This window comes from Hyla sarda, chromosome 4 (genome assembly GCF_029499605.1).
Source record: "Hyla sarda isolate aHylSar1 chromosome 4, aHylSar1.hap1, whole genome shotgun sequence".
Lineage (NCBI taxonomy): Eukaryota > Metazoa > Chordata > Amphibia > Anura > Hylidae > Hyla > Hyla sarda.
In genome coordinates, this window is record NC_079192.1 from 166,515,054 (window position 1) to 166,541,117 (window position 26,064).

Genomic DNA, 26,064 nt, shown 5'->3' on the forward strand with positions numbered 1-26,064 from the left:
ACACTTAGTTTACCCAATGTCCTCAAAATTTATGTATATTCAGTGGGGCAAAAAAGTATTGTGCTAGTTCTCCCACTTAAAAAGATGAGAGAGGCCTATAATTTTCATCATAGGTACACTTCAACTATGAGAGACAGACTGGGGGGGAAAGAATACAGGAAATCACATTGTAGGAATTCTAATGAATTAATTGGTAAATTCCTTGGTAAAATAAGTATTTGGTCACCTACAAACAAGCAAGATTTCTGGCTCTCACAGACCTGCAACTTCTTCTTTAAGTGTCTCCTCTGTCCTCCACCTGTTCCCTGTATTAATGGCACCCTTTTGAACTTGTTATCAGTATAACAGACACCTGTCCACAACCTCAAACAGTCACACTCCAAACTCCACTATGGCCAAGACCAAAGAGCTGTCGAAGGACACCGGAAACAAAATTGTAGAGCTGCATTAGGCTGGGAAGACTGAATCTGCAATAGAGAAGCAGATTAGAAAATAGAAGACATACAAGCCCACTGATAATCTCCCTCGATCTGGGGCTCCATGCAAGATCTCACCCCGTGGTGTCAAAATGATCACAAGAACGGTGAGCAAAAATCGCAGACCCTCACGGGGGGACATAGTAAATGACCTGCAGAGAGCTGGGACCAAAGATACAAAAGCTAACATCAGTAACACACTACGCCGACAGGGACTCAAATCATGCAGTGCCAGACGTGTCCCCCTGCTTAAGCCAGTACATGTCAGGTCAGTCTGAAGTTTGCTAGAGAGCATTTGGATGATCCAGAAGAGGATTGGGAGAATGACATATGGTCAGATGAAACCAAAGTAGGACTTTTTGGTAAAAACTCAACTTGTTGTGTTTGGAGTAGAAAGAATGCTGAGCTGCATTCAAAGAACACCATACCTACTGTGAAGCATGGGAGTGGAAACATCATGCTTAGGGGCAGTTTTTCAGCAAAGGGTCCAGGACGACTGATCTGTGTAAAGGAAAGCATGAATGGGGCCATGTATTGTGAGATTTTGAGTGAAAACCTACTTCCATCAGCAAGGGCATTGAAGATAAAACGTGGCTGGGTCTTTCAGCATGACAATGATCCCAAACACACTGCCCGGGCAACGAAGGAGTGGCTTGGTAAGAAGCATTTCAAGGTCCTGTAGTGGTCTAGCCAGTGTCCATATCTCAACCCCATAGAAAACCTTTGGGGGGAGTTGAAAGTCCATGGTGCCCAGCGACAATCCCAAAACATCACTGCTCTAGAGGAGATCTGCATGGAGGAATGGGCCAAAATACCTCAACAGTGTGTGAAAACCTTGTGAAGACTTACAGAAAACATTTGACCTCTGTCATTGCCAACAAATGGTATATAACAAAGTATTGAGATGAACTTTTCTTATTGACCAAATACTTATTTCCCACCATAATTAACAAATATGTTTTTTAAAAAATCAGACAATGTGATTTATGGATTTTTTTTCCTAATTCTGTCTCTCATAATTGAGGTATACCTATGATGAAAATTACAGGCCTCACTCATCTTTTTAAGTGGGAGAACTATTTTTTTTTTTTCTTCCATTCCAATGGTGGAGCAGATGAGAACCTAGTCTTACACTTTTGGGTATATATATATATATATATATATATATATATATATATATATACCCAAAAGTGTAAGACTAGGTTCTCATCTGCTCCACCATTGGAATGGAAGAAAAAAAAAAAATAGGGCCAGCAGATCTGATGCACTCCAGACACCACTGGCTTTTAATTGAGCCTGTCTGGTCTGTGGCATTGCATCCGTCATTTGACCAGTAAAAAATAGTTCTGAATGCTGTAATATTTTATATTTGGTATATCGGATTGAAGCAGAACTATTCCAAATTAGTCTATTTTCCATATATATTAATTTGATATATCTCAGCACAACTTATCATTCTATTGGAAAGTTTAGTATAGAATAATACCTTGAAAAAAATACATATATACAACGCAGTTGGAAAGTGTTCAGACTAAGGTATCATAGTACCATCATCTGCCTTACAATAGGAATAATATTGTAAAGCATATATCAATGTTGTTCTGTAATACAGGTAAACTCACTGGAATGAATGAGATCACAGAACTATTGTCAGTGTCTGGGAAGTATCAAAGTGACCATGTCATTGTACAGCGAGTCACATCTGCTGCAAACATGAACCGTGTTCCTTGTGGTACAGATAAAGAATTCAGGTAAGAAGCATTGAAAATTCCTTAAGAAATGTCCATTATTTGTATACCATAAGAACTAATATTTTATCATTCAAAGTATGATGGAAGCACCCTGTGTAGCACCCTGCATGAATATACCTTGAGGGCACATATGTTGATCCTAGTAGAGGAGAGGAGGCTGAGGCCATGGACAACTGTACAATACTTCCAGATTTTCCCATGATTACCTATTCAAAAATAAATAGTCTGAAAATAATATAACATTTATTGCACAATTGTAAAATATAAAAAATTAGACAAAGAAATTAACGAATAAAATATATGGAATAAAATATGAAACGAATTATGCACCAAAATTGTATCTATCAACCATTGGGCCCTAATGGTAAAAATATAATATATGAAAGAATGTTGCTGGATCTCAAAGCGCTATTTCTGGATGTGTTGTGAACTGTAGCTTAGATATTCTGGTAGTTCGGCATAAAATGTTACTGATAGTCCGGCATAGAATGTTAATCATAAAATAATAGCTGTAGTCCAAACATTTGGACAGTCCTATAGGTGACTGAAAATATCCTCCTAGACAGTTGCAAAATAATATCTCACCAATCCTCTAGCCGCTTGTCCCGTGCTATGACAGACCTGATAGAAAGTCTTGCGGCTGATGTAGCAGTGCGGGCGCCGGAGTTGCTCTCTGTGGTGCGGGCAGCCATTAGCTCTGTGTATATTGTATGGAGCGCTCTTACAGGAGGCAAAAAGTATTGTTGCTCCGGCAGGAGACTCGTGGCTGACTGGCAGCATTCTCAAACACAGAACCGAGGATCAAGTGTGGTAGGTTGGGTCTTTTGCAATGTGTAGAGCCGGTACTTCAATGCAGATTAGAGCCAAGCAGCAGTGCTTCTTTTTAGTGCTATATTCAGACGATATAAGTGACTCTAGACGCGTTTCAGGGTACTTAATCCGACCCCTTCTTCAGTAGACAAATTGTATAGAAGACAGCAAGCGGGTTACATTTATATGACCCATCCGCACTTGTTTCATATTAGAATACATTGTGCTCAACATAAGCAATGGATTCTAAAGAAATGGATTTTCTGACATAGGTGAAATATGTAAAACCAGGATTTTCTCCATTTTGTTAAAGACATACACACATAGAAAAAAGGCAGAATCGCAAAAGATTATATTCAAACCCTGTTCACACTGGTGTATCTTGATAAAATGCACACAGTGTAAAACTCATTTTCACACTGTGTGCATTTGATCGAGATACACCAGTGTAATTTACCCATTTTACTCTTTAGAAAGCCACTAAATGTGGTGAAATATGAAGAGGGGGGGCGGTACCATTAGTGGTCTTTTTACCGTTCTCAGACGTTTAGTTCCTTACATGCTATGGTCAATACAGTTGCCACAATTGTAACAACCCACACATTGTTAACGCTGTTAAAGGGGTATTCGGGCCATAGACATCTTCTCCCCTATCCCCTAGGGGATAAGATGTCTGATTGCGGGGGGCACACCGCTGGGAAACCCCGCCATCTTAGTGAAGCACCTACATTCTATGCTTGACTGCTACTCCAGTCTAAGAAACCTCTGTGTGGACATGAATGGAGGGGGCGTGGCCTGACACCACGAGGTGGCGGGGGCGTGACGTGACATCAAGTCTCTAGTCCCGGAAACACAGAGGTTTCCGAGACTGGAGCAGCAGCCCTGCATAGAATGCAGGTGCTGTTGATAGTGAGTAAAATGTCTATGGCTGGAATACCCCTTTAACCCCTTAGGGGCACAGCACATTTTGCCGTTAGGACACAGCAAATATCCTTTTATTTAAGGATTTGTTTTTTCCTCCTCTCCTTTCAAGAAACAAAATTCTTTAAATTTTCCATCTGCAGACCCATATGAGGGCTTGTTTTTTGCATGACCAATTGTACTTTGCATGCCACTTTTCACTTTACCAAAAAATGTACAGTGCAACAAAAAAATATTACATGGAGGCGGGAGTGCACTTTACGGTAAAACTGACATGTTATCGCTATTCTGTGGGTATATATACTATAGGGAGACAATAAACTTGTGGTACGTGTAAAAGTTAACCTGTATTTATTACAACGTAAGTATCCCTATAGTGAGTTTAAAATGAGTAGGCTCTATACCTCATCTATCCTCACTTCACACTGTGTAGTCAGCTTCCTGACTAAGGATACTAGTCTCATAGCCAGATAACATGCAAACAGACAGTGAAGTCTCTCTTAGTAGCTGTGTGAATGCCGCCTACTGGTCTGTCCTATTCTGGTGTGACCAGGTGTAGAGCACTAAAGTATTTTCACATTATGCACACCGTGCTCATTAAGATATGAAAGCTGAGCTGTGATTGGTTGTTATGGGAAAAACCAGACAATTCGTGTTTCAGGCTGATTGATAAATCTGGGCATCAGTTATTACATCAGCTGAGGAGTACACACTGTCTATTATCAAAACCACATCTACACAAACTGGTAGAGTCACATTCGCTTTCAGAATGGGTCAGTTTATACATCTATCATGAGGTTGGCCATGTATAAAAAAAAGTTCCAAAAATACCCTTAATACCACTTTTGTTTTTTTTATTAGGCTATTACCACACCAATGTATACTACAGAATTCCTGAATGTAGTCTACTAGTGACTATGTTTGGTCCATTTCTAAGCGTATACTGTTATTTTGTGGGACTCAAAAGCATTGGCAGCCAAACTGCAGGGCTGTGCATGAGAGTGTGTGAAAGGATTGCATCCGAGGGAAGATATAGCCAAAATGGCAGGTGGCTCATATTTGGCATTCATACTAAAACAGGTAAACACATGTAGTGAGATTCATTAAAACCCGTTCAGAGCAAGAGTGGTGCAGCTGCCCATAGCAACCAATAAGATTGCTTCTATCATTTTTAAAATGGCCAATGAAAAATGAAAGAAGTGATCTGATTGATGCTTTGGGCAACTTGCACAGTTTTTTTTTTGGCTTTTTTAAATAAATCTCCCCAATAGACTAAAGCCTCTCCATCATTCTTCAATAATAACCTGTGCAGTTCTATAAAAAAAACTGCTCAAGTTCTCCTTTAAGTCCCTATTCACACAGCGGAATCCGGTCAGAAGGATTCTGCTCAGAAATTCTGTTGCAACAGACTCCTATTGTTTTTTGTTGTATTCTGCTATACTGTGTACATGTTAGAATTCAAATTCCAGACTCCTCAGAAAGATAAGCATGTGAATTATTTGTGTGTAATCTGCACAAAAATGCATTGCTGTCTATGAAGATTGTGCATTTCCAAGTGGTCCTAGTGCCGGCTTGTTGTTCTGACACTTGCTGCCTGCAGAATGTCCACCCAAAAATTTTCCAGGCAGATATTCTACCGTGTCAAAGGACCCTTATAATGATATAGGATTTGCACCACATCCCCTGGATTATATTTAAAATATGTTTACAATCTTTAAACATTTATAAATTGTATATGCAAAATATGTTTTGTTATATACTTCAGTTTGTGTTTTAATCAGTTGCTTTCCTAATACAGTGACACAGATATTCCAGAAGCAGAGCCCATATGTATAAGGTAGTGCCTGCATGGTGTGTTAAAGAGTAGTATATCCAGACTTAACATTTTTAGTCATTCTTTAATCTTTTACAGGCAAAAATAAAGTGTGTGTTTTTATCTTGGCTAGTTCAAACCTTCAGAGTACCACAGATGCTGCCATAGACTGCAGTTATAATATGTATAGTACACATATCATTCATTCTTGATCATCCATTTCTACATTGTTCATAACACTGCAAGTAAGCACATAACCCAGTAGACAACAACGGGCACAAGAGAAAGAATAGTAATGTGCAAAGTAACATGGCATCTGTGGACCATTGGTAATGAAATTTAGTAAAAAGCTTTCACAGAATCATTTTGGTGCAAATTCATTTTTTGCGTATGTTAAACTGCTACTTTAAAAATAACCCAAGAAAAAATTGCTAAAATATATCAAATCTTTATTATCAAAAAAGTCTCTAAAACTAAATACACAAACAATTAAATCACTAGATATCCAGAGTAAAAAGACTCCTCTTAGGAGAACTTATATGGGGACGATACCCCTATAACAGTACAGGGACAATCCTCTACAGAAAGCCTAAAACCCAACGCGTTTCCCCGTATCGCAGATCGTATTAGATTCATCAGGGGCTTACACAAGAGTGCTAATTTGAGTATGGTAGGGACTAGATATTACAATTCATTCCATTTTGTATAGTAGAATAGTAGACAAAGCAACAAAACATAGCAAGCGGTAAACACAAAAGAAATAGAGTAATTCCTTATGATGTAAATTTCCACAAATGAATTATGACATCATTGTAGCATCTAAGGATCTGGTTGATGACTCCTGAGGATACCACTAGCAGGAATCCGGGACTGGAGTGGAGACCACTAGCAGGAATCCGGGACTGGAGTGGTCATCTGATGTGCCCGTAAGAGTATGGAGGTGTGAAAGCAACCTAACATTAGAATGGAACTGGATCTAACTGCCATTGGATTTATCATTATCTGAGGCTTTTAGATGTTCCGTCCTAGATTTTATCTAGTCTAGTGAGGCGGTGTGCATAAGGCCATAGAGTTACAGTATAGAATTTACAACATAGTGTATTGCATGTGGATCTGTGATAAGATATAATTGAAAAGATCTGTTCTAGAGAGGGAGTCTGAATTTATTGATTGATCCGAACTATCTACATTTGGGCCAATCTGGCACTTCTATCTTCAGACTAATTTGGACATAACACATATGAAGTTGATGGAGGCCACTTATGACAATAAAGACATGTGTATCTAATGTATCTGTCTCAATCTGTATGGTGACTGATACCATACCGTCATTCTGTCATAAGGAATGAACAGCATCCTCAGGAGTCATCAACCAGATCCTTAGATGCTACAATGATGTCATTATTCATCTGTGGAAATTTACATCATAAGGAATTACTCTATGTCTTTTGTGTTACCGCTTGCTATGTTTTGTTGCTTTGTCTACTATACAGAATGGAATGAATTGTAATATCTAGTCCCTACCATACTCAAATTAGCACTCTTGTGTAAAACCCCTGATGAACCGTAATACTATCTGCGATACGGGGAAACGCGTTGGGTTTTAGGCTTTCTGTAGCGGATTGTCCCTGTTCTGTGATAGGAGACGATACCCCTAAGAGGAGTCTTTTTACTCCGGATATCTAGTGATTTAATTGTTTGTGTATTTAGTTTTAGAGACTTTTTTGATAACAAAGATTTGATATATTTTAGCTATTTTTTCTTGGGTTATTTTTGGTCTATGATAGCTAAGGGGGACTTATAAGTCCTTGTTTGTCAGTGATTTGTTGTAATCTCCTACTTTAGTCTAAGGCTTGGAGTGAAAATGCCACTCTGTAATTCCAGTGCAGCAGCCTCCCATTGTTTTCAATGGGATTCTGCTACACCGTGCACACTGCTGAATTAACCGCCACATAAATTAAAATTTCAGACAGATCCACTCAGATATGCATTGCTGTCAGTGGTGATGGCACATATCTGAGCGGTCCTAGAGCTGACTGAATCAGTCACCATTCCTTTTTAAGTCAATGTAAGTCAAAGGGAAATAGATTATGCTGAATGTACAGGGATTATGGCTAGGTTATTAACAGCATAGCTGCTTGTGTCTCAATCCAACACTCCATCTGGAGACTTTGTTGCAGATTCCATCACACTAACCTGAAAAAAAGAGTGCCGATAGACCTGAATATGTCAATGTGGTCCGTAGAATAAGCCAGTGTCTGTCCTGCAGTCCATACAGTGTTGAGGCTTCCATTATGAGTAAATGCCCCAACACAGGTGTACACAGAGCCTACATAACAGTATCCATGTGTAGTCCTATTTAGTTCTCCTGTAAATGCATCAGAGAGCATTCACAACACCTTTTCTGCCGACATAATTCAGATCCATCAGGAGAAGCTCATAATCGTCTGCAAACGTATCGTTGCTCGGATCAGCACAGACCCCATTCAACTGCTGCTTTTTGTTTTTGTTATGCTTTCAACTGTGTAAAAATGTTACCTCACAACACAGTACTTTGTTATAGAAGGAGATATATCTTTATACACACGCACAACTTTTTTAATACTATTTTGTAATATCTCTACAGATTCGCAGCTAAAACAGTATCCAGTGGAACCCTTGTCCTGGTAACTTTGAAGCTGAAGGATGCTACTTCTGCAGTGCTGACTATCAATAGTGAAAAAATGGTGATTGCAACCATGTTAGCCAAGGACATTGTCCAGGCCCTGACACAGTGATACGTTAGCATCCGATATAGGTATAGCGAGTGCACTTGTTGTATTGGTTTAATACCTGCACTAAAACTATTGTAAAGATCAGATGATGCGTGACCCATGGAACATCTTATATTGCTGATAACTCAGTTTATTTGTAGTTTAGTATTTCTTCATAAAAATCTTTAGTCATTCATATCACTAAAGAGAAGGAAGTGAATGTGTATACTGAAAAAGATGAAGACACTGTACTTGCATGGCCTTAATATTATTTTGCCTCAGAAAAGTCAGTAACAAAGGGTAGAACAATGAATGCAACATTTTATGTATCTTTATAGCATATACAGATCTGCTGTTGTCTTTTATTATTTATATTTTTAGAACTGATAGAATGGGAGAACCACTTAATATTATAGTGTTTACAACCCTTCAGTGTTTCCATGCTCCACAATAGAAAAAAACAAACATAGGTAATAGGTAAACAACATGTTGAAACAGTGAAGCCTCTTTGAGAAGACCACTCAAAATTTCAATAAAAAGTAGTTTTTTATGGGGATGGCTTTCTCAAAGAAAATGGCCCCAATGCAAACTGTACGGTGGACAGATAACGTCTAGATAAGGGGATGGTGTCTTCAATGAGGTTTCATTTGGGGGAGGTTTCACTGTATGTGCATCTCTTGAGACTATATTGGAGTGGGACTATGTTCTATAGAATCATATGGAAAGCTACTTCTCAGCACTACTAACATGTGTAATTATTATAATTTATTAGTTGATACATTCAGGTTCCATTGGAGAGTTTTACATCTGTGCTGTGCTTCCTATACCCTAGACACTTGCATTCTTACAAAGTATGATCCCATGATTGGTGCACCTACTGATAGGATATGACAATGTGACAGTAGTATACTGTACCCCTGAAGTGACTTCTTACTGTTTCCCAGCCCCGTGTACTATTTTCAGTGAAAGAATATAATTTTATTTATTAACATCTGTTAAGACTTTCAATAAAGTTAAACATGAGGAAGAATGAGTGTGCAGTTTTTTTCCCCCCCCCCAAGAATATCTGTTACTTCCTGTCTCAAATAAAGTTTGCAGACAGATCCAGTTCGTCCTCTTGCTTTTCCTGTTACATGCCCTGACTTAACCCCTTAAGGACTCAGGGTTTTTCCGTTTTTGCACTTTCGTTTTTTCCTCCTTACCTTTTAAAAATCATAACCCTTTCAATTTTCCACCTAAAAATCCATATTATGGCTTATTTTTTGCGTCGCCAATTCTACTTTGCAGTGACATTAGTCATTTTACCCAAAAATGCACGGCGAAACGGAAAAAAAATCATTGTGCGACAAAATCGAAGAAAAAACGCCATTTCGTAAATTTTGGGGCCTTCCGTTTCTACGCAGTGCATATTTCGGTAAACATTACACCTTATCATTATTCTGTAGGTCCATACGGTCAAAATGATGCCCTACTTATATAGGTTTGATTTTGTCGCACTTCTGGAAAAAATCATAACTACATGCAGGAAAATTTATACGTTTAAAAATGTCATCTTCTGACCCCTATAACTTTTATTTTTCCACGTACAGGGCGGTATGAGGACTCATTTTTTGCGCCGTGATCTGAAGTTTTTATTGGTATGATTTTTGTTTTGATCGGACTTTTTGATCACTTTTTATTCATTTTTTAATGGTATAAAAAGTGACCAAAAATGCACTTTTTTTGACTTTGGAATTTTTTGCGCGTACGCCATTGACCGTACGGTTTAATTAATGATATATTTTTATAGTTCGGACATTTACGCACGCGGCGATACCACATATGTTTATTTTAAATTTTTTTTACACTGTTTTATTTTTTTTATGGGAAAAGGGGGGTGATTCAAACTTTTATTAGGGAAGGGGTTAAATGACCTTTATTAACACTTTTTTTTTACATTTTTTTTGCAGTGCTATAGGTCCCATAGGGACCTATGACACTGCACACACTGATCTCTCATCCTAATCACAGGCGTGTATTAACACGCCTGTGATCAGTGTTATCGGCGCTTGACTGCTCCTGCCTGGATCTCAGGCACGGAGCAGTCATTCGCCGATCGGACACCGAGGAGGCAGGTAAGGGCCCTCCCGGTGTCCTGTCAGCTGTTCGGGACGCCGCGATTTCACCGCGGCGGTCCCGAACAGCCCGACTGAGCAGCCGGGTCACTTTCACTTTAGAAACGGCGGTCAAGGGTTAATACTGCACATCGCCGCGATCGGCGATGTGTGGTATTAGCCGCGGGTCCTGGCCGTTGATGAGCGCCGGGACCGACGCGATATGATGCAGGATCGCGGAGCGATCCCTCTTCATATCGCGGGAGCCGGCGCAGGACGTAAATATACGTCCTGCGTCGTTAAGGGGTTAAAGGGATATTTCCATTTTGTCAAGTGATGGCCTCTCTTTACCACTGGGACACAGATGTGACTGTAAGGGATAAGCACTACTCCACAGTTCTTACATTCACTCAGGCTACAAACTGAGCATAAGATCAGTCTACAAACCCAGGAACTTTAGCCCTTCTACCACTTAACAAATGTTTGCAAAAAACCATAATACCACATGTACTCACTGGTACTAACTGTACAGGGTGGGCCATTTATATGGGTACACCTTAATAAAATGGGAATGGTTGGTGATATTAACTTTCTGTTTGTAGCACATTAGTATAGATGAGGGGGGAAACTTTTCAGGATGGGTGGTGACCCTGGCGGCCATTTTGAAGTTGGCCATTTTGAATTCAACTTTAGTCTTTTCAATAGGAAGAGGGTCATGTGACACATCAAACTTATTGGGAATTTCACAAGAAAAACAATGATGTCCTTGGTTTTAACGTAACTTTATTCTTTCATGAGTTATTTACAAGTTACTGACCACTTATAAAATGTGTTCAATGTGCTGCCCATTGTGTTGGATTGTCAATGCAACCCTCTTCTCCCACGCTAGCACAGGCTTCCCGGTTTCAGGTTTCAGGTGCTGCACATCCCGTATCTTCACAGCATAGACAATTGCTTTCAGATGACCCCAAAGATAAAAGCCATTCAACTGGCCCACGACGACCAATCCACTTTCCAGGAAACTGTTCATCTAGGAATGCTCTGACCTGACACCCATAATGTGGTGGTGCACCATCTTGCTGGAAAAACTCAGGGAACGTGCCAGCTTCAGTGCATAAAGAGGGGAACACATCAAGTGGATTGGTCGTCGTGGGGCAGTTGAATGGCCCCCAAGGTCTCCCGATCTGACCGCCTTAGACTTTTATCTTTGGGGTCATCTGAAGGCAATTGTCTATGCTGTGAAGATACGAGATGTGCAGCACCTGAATCTACAGATACTGGAAGCCTGTGCTAGCATTTCTCCTGCGGTGTTGCTATCAGTGTGTGAAGAGTGGGAGAAGAGGGTTGCATTGACAATCCAACACAATGGGCAGCACATTGAACACATTTTATAAGTGGTCAGAAACTTGTAAATAACTCATGAAAGAATAAAGTTACGTTAAAACCAAGCACATCATTGTTTGTCTTTTGAAATTCCCAATAAGTTTGATGTGTCACATGACCCTCTTCCTATTGAAAAAACAATAGTTGGATTCAAAATGGCCGACTTCAAAACTGACACCATGGTAACCACCCATCTTGAAAAGTTTCCCCCCTCACATATACTAATGTGCCACAAACAGGAAGTTAATATAACCAACCATTCCAATTTTATTAAGGTGTATCCATATAAATGGCCCACCCTGTACTTTTCATGCCACTTTTCACTTTACAAAAAATGTACAGTGCAACAAAAAAAATATTATTTTGAGGGGGGAGTGCACTTTAACGGTAAAACTGACATGTTATCGCTATTTTGTGGGTATATATACTATAGGGAGACAATGAACTTGAGGTACATGTAAAAGTTAACCTGTATTTATTACAACGTAAGTATCCCTATAGTAAGTTTAAAATGAGTAGACTCTATACCTCATCTATGCCACAAACAGGAAGTTAATATCACCAACCATTCCCATTTTATTAAGGTGTATCCATATAAATGGCCCACCCTGTACTATAGCAATACAACCAGTAACATGGACAAAAAAAAAACTTCTACAAATATACTTTAGGGTTTTATAGGCAACAAGGCCAAATACTTCAGTTATGCAAACTTATCACAAATATATCCAATAAAGGAAAAAAGCATGTCGGCACTCAACATGTAGCAAGAATAGAAATCGGAGTTTATTAAAGCAATGTCCATGTACATATCTTGTTCAGACTTTAAAGCAACATAGTCCATACATGAAGCATGTTCACCCGGGTGCAGGGATTGAAGGCAGCTACCAGCCGGTAGCCGAAGCGTGTTGGCAGAACGACAGCGCGGTTTCGCGTCAGTGATGCATCATCTGGTTCCTGATCCATTGGATATCTATCCAGGTATATATGAGGAAGAGGGTGAGGAGTGACCATTCACCAACAAAACACATACAGTGGGGATCAAAAGTTTGGGCACCCCAGGTAAAAATTTGTATCAATGTGCATCAAGAAGCCAAGGAAAGATGGAAAAATCTCCAAAAGGCATCAAATTACAGATTAGACATTCTTATAATATGTCAACAAAAGTTAGATTTTATTTCCATCATTTACACAGAAAACAAAAAAAATGGCATCTGCAAAAGTTTGGGCACCCTGCAGAGTTAATATCTTGTATTGCCCCCTTTGGCAAGTATCACAGCTTGTAAACGCTTTTTGTATCCAACCAAGAGTCTTTAAATTCTTGTTTGAGGTATCTTAGCCCATTCTTCCTTACAAAAGTCTTCCAGTTCTTTGAGATTTCTGGGCTGTCTGTCACGCACTGCTCTTTTAAGGTCTATCCATAGATTTTCAATTATGTTGAGGTCAGGAGATTGTGTAGGCCATGGCAAAACCTTCAGTTTACGCCTCTTGATGTAATCCCCCGTGGATTTCGAGGTGTGTTTAGGATCATTATTGTTACACCGAGCACTCCGGGTCCCTGCTCCTCCCTGGAGCGCTCGCGGCGTTGACCGGGAGCGCTGCACTGACATTGCCGACGGGGATGTGATTCGCATAGCGGGACGCGCCCGCTCGCGGATCGCATCCCAATCCACTTACCTGTCCCGGTCCCCGGCTGTCACGTCCTGGCACGCGTGGCTCCACTCTCTAGGGCGCGCGCGCCAGCTCTCTGAGATTTAAAGGGCCAGTGCACCAATGATTGGTGCCTGGTCCAATCACTGTAATTAGCTTCCACCTGCTCCTTGCTCTATATAACCTCACTTCCCCTTCCCAGCATTTCCGGATCTTGTTGCCCTTGTGCCTAGTGAAAGCGTTTCTTGTGATTGCCATACCAGTGTTTCCAGACCTTCTGCCATTCCCATTGACTACGAACCTTGCCGCCTGCCCTGACCTTCTGCTACGTCTGACCTCGCCTCTGTCTAGTCCTTCTGTCCCACGCCTTCTCAGCAGTCAGCGAGGTTGAGCCGTTACCGGTGGATACGACCTGGTTGCTACCGCCGCTGCAAGACCATCCCGCTTTGCGGCGGGCTCTGGTGAATACCAGTAGCAGCTTAGAACCGGTCCACCGGTATGGTCCACGCCAATCCCTCGCTGACACAGAGGATCCACATCCAGCCTGCCGAATCCTAACAATTATCCATTTGTAGAAGCCATCATTTCTTTAACTTCAGCTTTTTCACAGATGGCATCAAGTTAGCATCCAAAATTAGCTGAAATTGTATTGAATCCATTTTTCCTTCTACTCATGAGATGTTCCCTGTGCCACTGGCTGCAATACAACCCCAAAACATGATTGATCCACCCCCATGCTTAACAGTTGGATAAAGGTTCTTTTCATTAAATTCTGTTCCCCTTCTTCTCCAAAGTACCTTTGCTCATTCTGGCCAAAAAGTTCAATTTTAACCTCATAGGTCCATAGAACTTGTTTCCAAAATGCATCAGGCTTGTCTATTTGTTCACTTGCAAAGTTCAAACGCTGATTTTTGTGGTGAGGATGTAGAAGATGTTTTCTTCTGATGACTCTTCCATGAAGACCATATTTGTACAAGTATCTCTTTATAGTAGAATAGTGTACCACAAATATCTGCCAGATCTTTCTGGAGGGATTGTGCAGTCATATGTGGGGTTTTAATAGTTTTTCTCACAATCCTGCGAGCTGTTCTGTCTGATATTTTTCTTGGTCTTCCAGATCTTGCTTTATCTTCCACTGTTCCTGATGACTGCCATTTCTTAATTACATTCTGAACAGAGGATATTGACATCTGAAAGCATTTTTGCTATCTTATAGCCTTCTCCAGCTTTGTGAGCGTCAACTATTTTCAGTTTCAGATTTCTAGACAACTGCTTAGAAGAACCCATGGTGCTGATTGTTGGTGCAAGGTCAGATGAGTCTGGGCATTTAAAACCTTTGAGATTGACATCACCTGGTCTTCCCAGATGATGATTGAGAACAATCCATGACACTGGCAGATCTCAGCTTTGCAAAGGGGGCAGTGCATGCTATAAATTCTGCAGGGTGCCCAAACTTTTGCAGACGCCATTTTTTTGTTTTCTGTTATTTTGAAAGTGTAAATGATGGAAATAAAATATAACTTTTGTTGACATATTATAAGAATGTCTAATCTGTAATTTGATGCCTTTTGGAGATTTTTCCATCTTTACTTGGCTTCTTTATGCACATTAATACAAATTTTTACCTGGGGTGCCCAAACTTTTGATCCCCACTGTAGTATATAAACTCTAATATATATAGTAAAACCAAAAGAAGATCAAAACAAATATCCTGCTAATTCATAGAAAAGAACTAAGATCGTTTCTTTCATTCAGACCTAACGGGCCCAGCGCTTTCAATTTCATAATCCACTTTGCTTCGCATTGTAGTCATTTTATATGTCTATCCACACCTTGCGGTTGTTGTGGAATATGTTGTAGGCCTGAAAGATTTTTTCATCATTGTGGTATCCGTCTATGTGGGCAATAAAACGAGTGGCACCTACATTTGTATATAAGGAGCTCTTTCCTTCTCTCTGTTCTGCTTTAAAAAAAGACTTATTAATGATTGCATTTCAATATTTTTTTTCTTTTAATCGATGTTTTAATTCTTCTGCTTGTATATAATATTGAGTAATGTCACTGTTAATTCTTTTTAGTCTGATAAATTGTGAGTAAGGGATATTGGCCCAGATTTATCAAACTGTGTGAGAGAAAAAAATTGAGTGATTTTCCCCCAGCAACCAATCACAGCTCAGCTAACGAGCTCTGCTAAAGTGAAACCTGAGCTGTGATTGGTTTCTGGGGGAAAATCACTCTATTTTTTTTCTCACACGGTTTGATAAATCTGGGCCATTGTTCTTTGATGTAAAATGGATGTGAACTTTGATAATGTAATAGAAAAATTTTTTGCTATATTTTTTCTGTAACCGGTAGTTTTTAAATTTAATTCATCAATACTGAATGTAATATCCAAAAAATGTAAGGATTTTCCACCATATTCATGCGTGAACAGCATGTTCATGTCATTGTCATTCAAGTATCTGACAAAATCTTCAAAGTCATTTTTGTGCCGTCCCAAATTATTAATACTTCATCCACATATCTCAGAAACCCCTTCACAAACCGGGTGAAGGGGTTCCTGAGAGTGTGGACATACGTTAATTTAAATATAGCAAGATAAATATTTGCTAATGTACAGGACACAGGGGACCCCATTGGGGTACCATGTGTTTGTTTGTACCAAGTGTTCTCATAGATAAATTTGTTGTTACTCAAAACAAATAATAATGCTTCAGCGACTAAATCGATAAATTATTTTGATTTTCCATAATAGGAAAGAAAATATGTCGGGGCTTGTACACCCGCATCCCAAGGGATGCGGGTGTAGAGACTCAACATCTAGAGATACCAAAACATGTGACTCTTGCCAGATAAAATCATCTAGAATACTATATATTTTATATACTATGTATTTTGTTGGTGAAGGGTCACTCCTCTTCCCCATATATATTACTGGATAGTAATCCAACCAGATGATGCGTCACTGATGTGAAACCGCGCTGTCGTTCTGCCAATACACTCCGGCTGCTGGCTGGTAGCTGCCTTCCCTCCCTGCACCCGGGTGAACATGCTTCATGTATGGACTATGTTGCTTTAAAGTCCGAACAAGATATGTGCATGGATCTTGCTTTAATAAAGTCTGATTTCTATTCTTGCTACATGGTGAGTGCAGATATGCTTTTTTCCTTTATTGGATATTTTTGTGGAATTGCTAGTTCTACTATTGTCTAGCACCCCATATCATATTTTTGCTCACCGGGTCTTTCATTACATGTGCTGAATTAAGACTGCTATTCACGTGTTGTAGTGCCCATCCCCCTCTCTCCTCTCCCATTTGGAATCTACTACGTACTTGTTTTTCATGGATGAGAGCACGCAAAAGAAGCCATCATGGAGGATATTCCTGATAATAGCACTATGGACACTTCCATTAATTCAGGGAGGGAAGACGCAGGAGGGTATTTTTTATCCTGCAATTCTTTGGATGAACTTCAAACGCTCAGCATAAAAGCTTTAGAATTGCGCATCCAAACACTTGAAGAAAAAGAAAGATGGACATTTTGGACTATAAAATCTCAGTCTGCCTATATGGAATGCAATAGAGCCTCCAGGGGTCTGCGGTTTTATAAACCGCCATCACAGTTCCAAGATGATTCCAACTTTGTAGAAGAGTGGAAAAACGCGCACTTAAAGGGGTATTCCAGGAAAAACTTTTTTTTTTACATCAACTGGCTCCAGAAAGTTAAACAGATTTGCAAATTACTTCTATTAAAAAGTCTTAATCCTTTCAATAATTATAAGCTGCTAAAGTTGAGTTGTTTTCTTTCTGGCAACAGTGCTCTCTGCTGACATCTCTGCTTGTCTCAGGAACTGCACAGAGTAGAATAGGTTTGCTATGGGGATTTGCTTCTAAACTGGGTGGCTCCTGAGACACATGTCTTTAGAGAGCACTTAGATAGAAAAGAACAACTCAACTTCAGCAGCTCATAAGTACTGAAAGGATTAAGATTATATAATAGAATTAATTTACAAATCTGTTTAACTTTCTGGAGCCAGTTGATATATATAAAAAAAAGTTTTTTCTGGATAACCCCTTTAAAACATGCTTTGGAATTACAGAAATTAATTCTTGAAAAAAACAAAAAAGAATATGAGAAGATTACTACAGAATTATTGTGAGCAAAATCAGAACAAAAGAAACGTATTTCAACCACACAATTCAATATCTTGAAAAAGCTAGGCTAGCCTAGCGAAACGTTGAGACAGAGGAGGAGATTTTAGCTCAGTCCCCATGCAAATATGGATGGATCACGGTGCGCTGTGACACCACGTCTGTAGACGGTGTCAGAGCAGAGCGCTGCAAACAGAGCCCCGTGATCAGGTTCATCCATGCATAGTATGCAATAAAAATCATTACAAATAGGGACTGTAATTTTAGCATACACTGCCACTTAGTGGAAATTTTGAGCACAAAAATTATTATTTGAAATTATTAAAAGTTAAGTTTTAGACCGCAGAGGGTCTCTATTCAGGGTTTCCCTGAGGGGATGCATATCCCCAAGGTTGTTGTTTAATATATAAGGGCCCGTAGACCCTCTAGGGGGTATTTGTCAATTTATCCTATTAACATAGACACCAAAGTAGCTAAATAGTACAGTTTTAGATCTGGAATCGCTAGGCCTCCAGAATCCCTGTTCCTGGTTAAAATCTGGCGAGCTTAACTACTGTCGCAATTTCACCAAGAAAGCTGCCAAAATGGTAGTGTGGTTGGATTTATTTTGAGACTCTACCTGTTGGATTGCATACAGAAGATCCACAATTCTAGCCTCCTGTTGCCGCTTGTGAATCGCAGGCTGCTTGATGAAAGAACCTCTTATGCAGGCCTTGTGGGCATTCCAGAGGGTTTTAGGATCCTGGGAGGAGGGGGTATTGAGGTGAAAGTATTCTATTAAATCCTTTTCTATTTGATTCCCATATTGGAAGTGAGACAAGAGAAAGGAGTTGCTCTGCCAAATATACGTTGGAGATGAGGTATTACTTTCTGAAGGCGACAGCAGAACTGCCGCTTGGTCGGACCACTTAATAGTATCTATGCTCGTATGTTGGACCCGTGAAAGCAATTAATTATCTATCAAGAAAAAGTCTAAGTGGGAATACATATTATGCACTCCCGAGTGGAATGTATAGTCCCTTTCCTCCCCATGGTGTATTCGCCATACATCATATAATTCTTTCCTCCATATGAATTCTGACAGTGTAGTAGCATTTCTCAATGAGGGGAAAGTGGTGTCCAAGGAAGGGTCTATTGTAAGATTATAGTCCCCGCACATTATCTAATGTCCCTGGCAGTTCTGATTGATTTTCCGCATCAGTTTTTTCAAAAAGGGCAGTTGGGATTTTTTTTGGATCATATAGGGATACCACAGTGTATACTACATTGTTTAGCCTGCATATCACTATAGAGTATCGGCCAGAAGGGGATGGGATAAATTCTTTAAGTGTAAAGGCCACAGTGTGTTTTATGGCTATAGCCACCCCTCGGGATTTGGAAGCAAAGTGTGCCTGAAAAATGTGTGGGAAGGATCTACAAACCAGACGGGAAGCATCCCAGCTCAGAAGATGTGTTTCCTGAAGGCATAGGACATCACAATGCAAATTTTTAGCCTCTTTCCATATGTGGGCTCTACGCATTGGGCTATTTAAGCTATTGACATTGAGACTAGCAAAGATGAGCACCATTATAAAGCAAAAGAAAAAAGAAGAACATTTTTACGTAGGCAAAATCAGTATAACGGGACAGAGCTCCTCCCAGTGAGGGTGTCTGTTTCCTTAAAGGTACTGCAATGCATAGTATGACACTGACAGGACAGACACCACCAGACATACACAAAAACAAAGAAACAAAGCAACAGGTAATGCAAACCAAATGCAATGGAAGGATACTGGAACATGCCAAGATAGACCAAAGTCCATCAGAGGTATGGGGGTAAACGTCCATGCTGCAGCCGACAGCTTCCTGCACCCCGAGTCAACAGGCCACCAGCAAGTCCCACACTGAAGAATGTAAGTCAGTAAATCAGTCCAGCTTTCAATGAACAGTAGCCCAATCCTCCCACAACTTGGGTGGCGGACAGATAGCGGGGCCCGGAACAGTCACTTTTACATTGATGAAGAAGTTTACGACCCTCCTCTTCGGAACGGATGATGTGAAGCTCATTCCTGAAGTGTACCAGCAGGCGTACCGGGAACCCCCATTTGTAAGGCATTTTTGCTTGGTGTAGAGCAGCAGTTATAGATGAAAGATCTCTGCGTAGTTGCAGGGTCACCACAGATAGGTCAGCATAAATTTGTATTCCATGAGAGGGCGCCGGAAGACCGCCATTCTTCCTCTAAAAATTCATGAGTGCCTCTTTCACTCTGAAGAAGTGCACTCTAGCCAATATGTCCCAAGGAACAGAGTCCGTTAGATGCTTAAGTCATGGAACACGGTGTGCTCTGTCCACCTCCAGGTGCACGTATGTTGGGATATTTAGCGGTAGAACTGTTTCAGGCACTCCCCTGAGTTTTATGTTGTTGCGCCTGCTTCTGTCCACAAGGTCAGCAATTTTAGCTTTCAAAAAGGTGCCTGATGAGCTGACTTTTTTCTGGTGGTGGGCATTGTACTTGTTTTTCATGGATGAGAGCACGCAAAAGAAGCCATCATGGAGGATATTCCTGATAATAGCACTATGGACACTTCCATTAATTCAGGGAGGGAAGACGCAGGAGGGTATTTTTTATCCTGCAATTCTTTGGATGAACTTCAAACGCTCAGCATAAAAGCTTTAGAATTGCGCATCCAAACACTTGAAGAAAAAGAAAGATGGACATTTTGGACTATAAAATCTCAGTCTGCCTATATGGAATGCAATAGAGCCTCCAGGGGTCTGCGGTTTTATAAACCGCCATCACAGTTCCAAGATGATTCCAACTTTGTAGAAGAGTGGAAAAACGCGCACTTAAAGGGGTATTCCAGGAAAAACTTTTTTTTTTACATCAACTGGCTCCAGAAAGTTAAACAGATTTGCAAATTACTTCTATTAAAAAGTCTTAATCCTTTCAATAATTATAAGCTGCTAAAGTTGAGTTGTTTTCTTTCTGGCAACAGTGCTCTCTGCTGACATCTCTGCTTGTCTCAGGAACTGCACAGAGTAGAATAGGTTTGCTATGGGGATTTGCTTCTAAACTGGGTGGCTCCTGAGACACATGTCTTTAGAGAGCACTTAGATAGAAAAGAACAACTCAACTTCAGCAGCTCATAAGTACTGAAAGGATTAAGATTATATAATAGAATTAATTTACAAATCTGTTTAACTTTCTGGAGCCAGTTGATATATATAAAAAAAAGTTTTTTCTGGATAACCCCTTTAAAACATGCTTTGGAATTACAGAAATTAATTCTTGAAAAAAACAAAAAAGAATATGAGAAGATTACTACAGAATTATTGTGAGCAAAATCAGAACAAAAGAAACGTATTTCAACCACACAATTCAATATCTTGAAAAAGCTAGGCTAGCCTAGCGAAACGTTGAGACAGAGGAGGAGATTTTAGCTCAGTCCCCATGCAAATATGGATGGATCACGGTGCGCTGTGACACCACGTCTGTAGACGGTGTCAGAGCAGAGCGCTGAAAACAGAGCCCCGTGATCAGGTTCATCCATGCATAGTATGCAATAAAAATCATTACAAATAGGGACTGTAATTTTAGCATACACTGCCACTTAGTGGAAATTTTGAGCACAAAAATTATTATTTGAAATTATTAAAAGTTAAGTTTTAGACCACAGAGGGTCTCTATTCAGGGTTTCCCTGAGGGGATGCATATCCCCAAGGTTGTTGTTTAATATATAAGGGCCCGTAGACCCTCTAGGGGGTATTTGTCAATTTATCCTATTAACATAGACACCAAAGTAGCTAAATAGTACAGTTTTAGATCTGGAATCGCTAGGCCTCCAGAATCCCTGTTCCTGGTTAAAATCTGGCGAGCTTAACTACTGTCGCAATTTCACCAAGAAAGCTGCCAAAATGGTAGTGTGGTTGGATTTATTTTGAGACTCTACCTGTTGGATTGCATGCAGAAGATCCACAATTCTAGCCTCCTGTTGCCGCTTGTGAATCGCAGGCTGCTTGATGAAAGAACCTCTTATGCAGGCCTTGTGGGCATTCCAGAGGGTTTTAGGATCCTGGGAGGAGGGGGTATTGAGGTGAAAGTATTCTATTAAATCCTTTTCTATTTGATTCCCATATTGGAAGTGAGACAAGAGAAAGGAGTTGCTCTGCCAAATATACGTTGGAGATGAGGTATTACTTTCTGAAGGCGACAGCAGAACTGCCGCTTGGTCGGACCACTTAATAGTATCTATGCTCGTATGTTGGACCCGTGAAAGCAATTAATTATCTATCAAGAAAAAGTCTAAGTGGGAATACATATTATGCACTCCCGAGTGGAATGTATAGTCCCTTTCCTCCCCATGGTGTATTCGCCATACATCATATAATTCTTTCCTCCATATGAATTCTGACAGTGTAGTAGCATTTCTCAATGAGGGGAAAGTGGTGTCCAAGGAAGGGTCTATTGTAAGATTATAGTCCCCGCACATTATCTAATGTCCCTGGCAGTTCTGATTGATTTTCCGCATCAGTTTTTTCAAAAAGGGCAGTTGGGATTTTTTTTGGATCATATAGGGATACCACAGTGTATACTACATTGTTTAGCCTGCATATCACTATAGAGTATCGGCCAGAAGGGGATGGGATAAATTCTTTAAGTGTAAAGGCCACAGTGTGTTTTATGGCTATAGCCACCCCTCGGGATTTGGAAGCAAAGTGTGCCTGAAAAATGTGTGGGAAGGATCTACAAACCAGACGGGAAGCATCCCAGCTCAGAAGATGTGTTTCCTGAAGGCATAGGACATCACAATGCAAATTTTTAGCCTCTTTCCATATGTGGGCTCTACGCATTGGGCTATTTAAGCTATTGACATTGAGACTAGCAAAGATGAGCACCATTATAAAGCAAAAGAAAAAAGAAGAACATTTTTACGTAGGCAAAATCAGTATAACGGGACAGAGCTCCTCCCAGTGAGGGTGTCTGTTTCCTTAAAGGTACTGCAATGCATAGTATGACACTGACAGGACAGACACCACCAGACATACACAAAAACAAAGAAACAAAGCAACAGGTAATGCAAACCAAATGCAATGGAAGGATACTGGAACATGCCAAGATAGACCAAAGTCCATCAGAGGTATGGGGGTAAACGTCCATGCTGCAGCCGACAGCTTCCTGCACCCCGAGTCAACAGGCCACCAGCAAGTCCCACACTGAAGAATGTAAGTCAGTAAATCAGTCCAGCTTTCAATGAACAGTAGCCCAATCCTCCCACAACTTGGGTGGCGGACAGATAGCGGGGCCCGGAACAGTCACTTTTACATTGATGAAGAAGTTTACGACCCTCCTCTTCGGAACGGATGATGTGAAGCTCATTCCTGAAGTGTACCAGCAGGCGTACCGGGAACCCCCATTTGTAAGGCATTTTTGCTTGGTGTAGAGCAGCAGTTATAGATGAAAGATCTCTGCGTAGTTGCAGGGTCACCACAGATAGGTCAGCATAAATTTGTATTCCATGAGAGGGCGCCGGAAGACCGCCATTCTTCCTCTAAAAATTCATGAGTGCCTCTTTCACTCTGAAGAAGTGCACTCTAGCCAATATGTCCCAAGGAACAGAGTCCGTTAGATGCTTAAGTCATGGAACACGGTGTGCTCTGTCCACCTCCAGGTGCACGTATGTTGGGATATTTAGCGGTAGAACTGTTTCAGGCACTCCCCTGAGTTTTATGTTGTTGCGCCTGCTTCTGTCCACAAGGTCAGCAATTTTAGCTTTCAAAAAGGTGCCTGATGAGCTGACTTTTTTCTGGTGGTGGGCATTGTACTTGTTTTTCATGGATGAGAGCACGCAAAAGAAGCCATCATGGAGGATATTCCTGATAATAGCACTATGGACACTTCCATTAATTCAGGGAGGGAAGACGCAGGAGGGTATTTTTTATCCTGCAATTCTTTGGATGAACTTCAAACGCTCAGCATAAAAGCTTTAGAATTGCGCATCCAAACACTTGAAGAAAAAGAAAGATGGACATTTTGGACTATAAAATCTCAGTCTGCCTATATGGAATGCAATAGAGCCTCCAGGGGTCTGCGGTTTTATAAACCGCCATCACAGTTCCAAGATGATTCCAACTTTGTAGAAGAGTGGAAAAACGCGCACTTAAAGGGGTATTCCAGGAAAAACTTTTTTTTTTACATCAACTGGCTCCAGAAAGTTAAACAGATTTGCAAATTACTTCTATTAAAAAGTCTTAATCCTTTCAATAATTATAAGCTGCTAAAGTTGAGTTGTTTTCTTTCTGGCAACAGTGCTCTCTGCTGACATCTCTGCTTGTCTCAGGAACTGCACAGAGTAGAATAGGTTTGCTATGGGGATTTGCTTCTAAACTGGGTGGCTCCTGAGACACATGTCTTTAGAGAGCACTTAGATAGAAAAGAACAACTCAACTTCAGCAGCTCATAAGTACTGAAAGGATTAAGATTATATAATAGAATTAATTTACAAATCTGTTTAACTTTCTGGAGCCAGTTGATATATATAAAAAAAAGTTTTTTCTGGATAACCCCTTTAAAACATGCTTTGGAATTACAGAAATGAATTCTTGAAAAAAACAAAAAAGAATATGAGAAGATTACTACAGAATTATTGTGAGCAAAATCAGAACAAAAGAAACGTATTTCAACCACACAATTCAATATCTTGAAAAAGCTAGGCTAGCCTAGCGAAACGTTGAGACAGAGGAGGAGATTTTAGCTCAGTCCCCATGCAAATATGGATGGATCACGGTGCGCTGTGACACCACGTCTGTAGACGGTGTCAGAGCAGAGCGCTGAAAACAGAGCCCCGTGATCAGGTTCATCCATGCATAGTATGCAATAAAAATCATTACAAATAGGGACTGTAATTTTAGCATACACTGCCACTTAGTGGAAATTTTGAGCACAAAAATTATTATTTGAAATTATTAAAAGTTAAGTTTTAGACCACAGAGGGTCTCTATTCAGGGTTTCCCTGAGGGGATGCATATCCCCAAGGTTGTTGTTTAATATATAAGGGCCCGTAGACCCTCTAGGGGGTATTTGTCAATTTATCCTATTAACATAGACACCAAAGTAGCTAAATAGTACAGTTTTAGATCTGGAATCGCTAGGCCTCCAGAATCCCTGTTCCTGGTTAAAATCTGGCGAGCTTAACTACTGTCGCAATTTCACCAAGAAAGCTGCCAAAATGGTAGTGTGGTTGGATTTATTTTGAGACTCTACCTGTTGGATTGCATGCAGAAGATCCACAATTCTAGCCTCCTGTTGCCGCTTGTGAATCGCAGGCTGCTTGATGAAAGAACCTCTTATGCAGGCCTTGTGGGCATTCCAGAGGGTTTTAGGATCCTGGGAGGAGGGGGTATTGAGGTGAAAGTATTCTATTAAATCCTTTTCTATTTGATTCCCATATTGGAAGTGAGACAAGAGAAAGGAGTTGCTCTGCCAAATATACGTTGGAGATGAGGTATTACTTTCTGAAGGCGACAGCAGAACTGCCGCTTGGTCGGACCACTTAATAGTATCTATGCTCGTATGTTGGACCCGTGAAAGCAATTAATTATCTATCAAGAAAAAGTCTAAGTGGGAATACATATTATGCACTCCCGAGTGGAATGTATAGTCCCTTTCCTCCCCATGGTGTATTCGCCATACATCATATAATTCTTTCCTCCATATGAATTCTGACAGTGTAGTAGCATTTCTCAATGAGGGGAAAGTGGTGTCCAAGGAAGGGTCTATTGTAAGATTATAGTCCCCGCACATTATCTAATGTCCCTGGCAGTTCTGATTGATTTTCCGCATCAGTTTTTTCAAAAAGGGCAGTTGGGATTTTTTTTGGATCATATAGGGATACCACAGTGTATACTACATTGTTTAGCCTGCATATCACTATAGAGTATCGGCCAGAAGGGGATGGGATAAATTCTTTAAGTGTAAAGGCCACAGTGTGTGTTACGCCGAGCGCTCCGGGTCCCCGCTCCTCCCCGGAGCGCTCACTACACTCTCGCTCCCGCAGCGCCCCGGTCAGATCCACTGACCGGGTGCGCTGCGATACTGCCTCCAGCCGGGATGCGATTCGCGATGCGGGTGGCGCCCGCTCGCGATGCGCACCCCGGCTCCCGTACCTGACTCGCTCTCCGTCGGTCCTGTCCCGGCGCGCGCGGCCCCGCTCCCTAGGGCGCGCGCGCGCCGGGTCTCTGCGATTTAAAGGGCCAGTGCACCAATGATGGTGCCTGGCCCAAT

General features: G+C 40.7%; 1 protein-coding gene across 4 annotated transcripts in view; it reads left to right on the top strand.

Annotated features, from left to right (window-relative positions):
- Window positions 1-9,554, top strand: part of AP3B2 (adaptor related protein complex 3 subunit beta 2) — an 81,978-nt gene extending 72,424 nt beyond the window's left edge. For all 4 annotated transcript variants that reach the window (XM_056572618.1, XM_056572619.1, XM_056572616.1 and 1 more), the window contains exons 26-27: window positions 2,089-2,227; window positions 8,398-9,554. In XM_056572618.1, coding sequence (XP_056428593.1) covers window positions 2,089-2,227; window positions 8,398-8,548 — 290 coding nt within the window. In that variant the 3' untranslated portion in view covers window positions 8,549-9,554. The remainder of the gene's footprint in view (window positions 1-2,088; window positions 2,228-8,397) is intronic.
- Window positions 9,555-26,064: the final 16,510 nt, after the last annotated feature.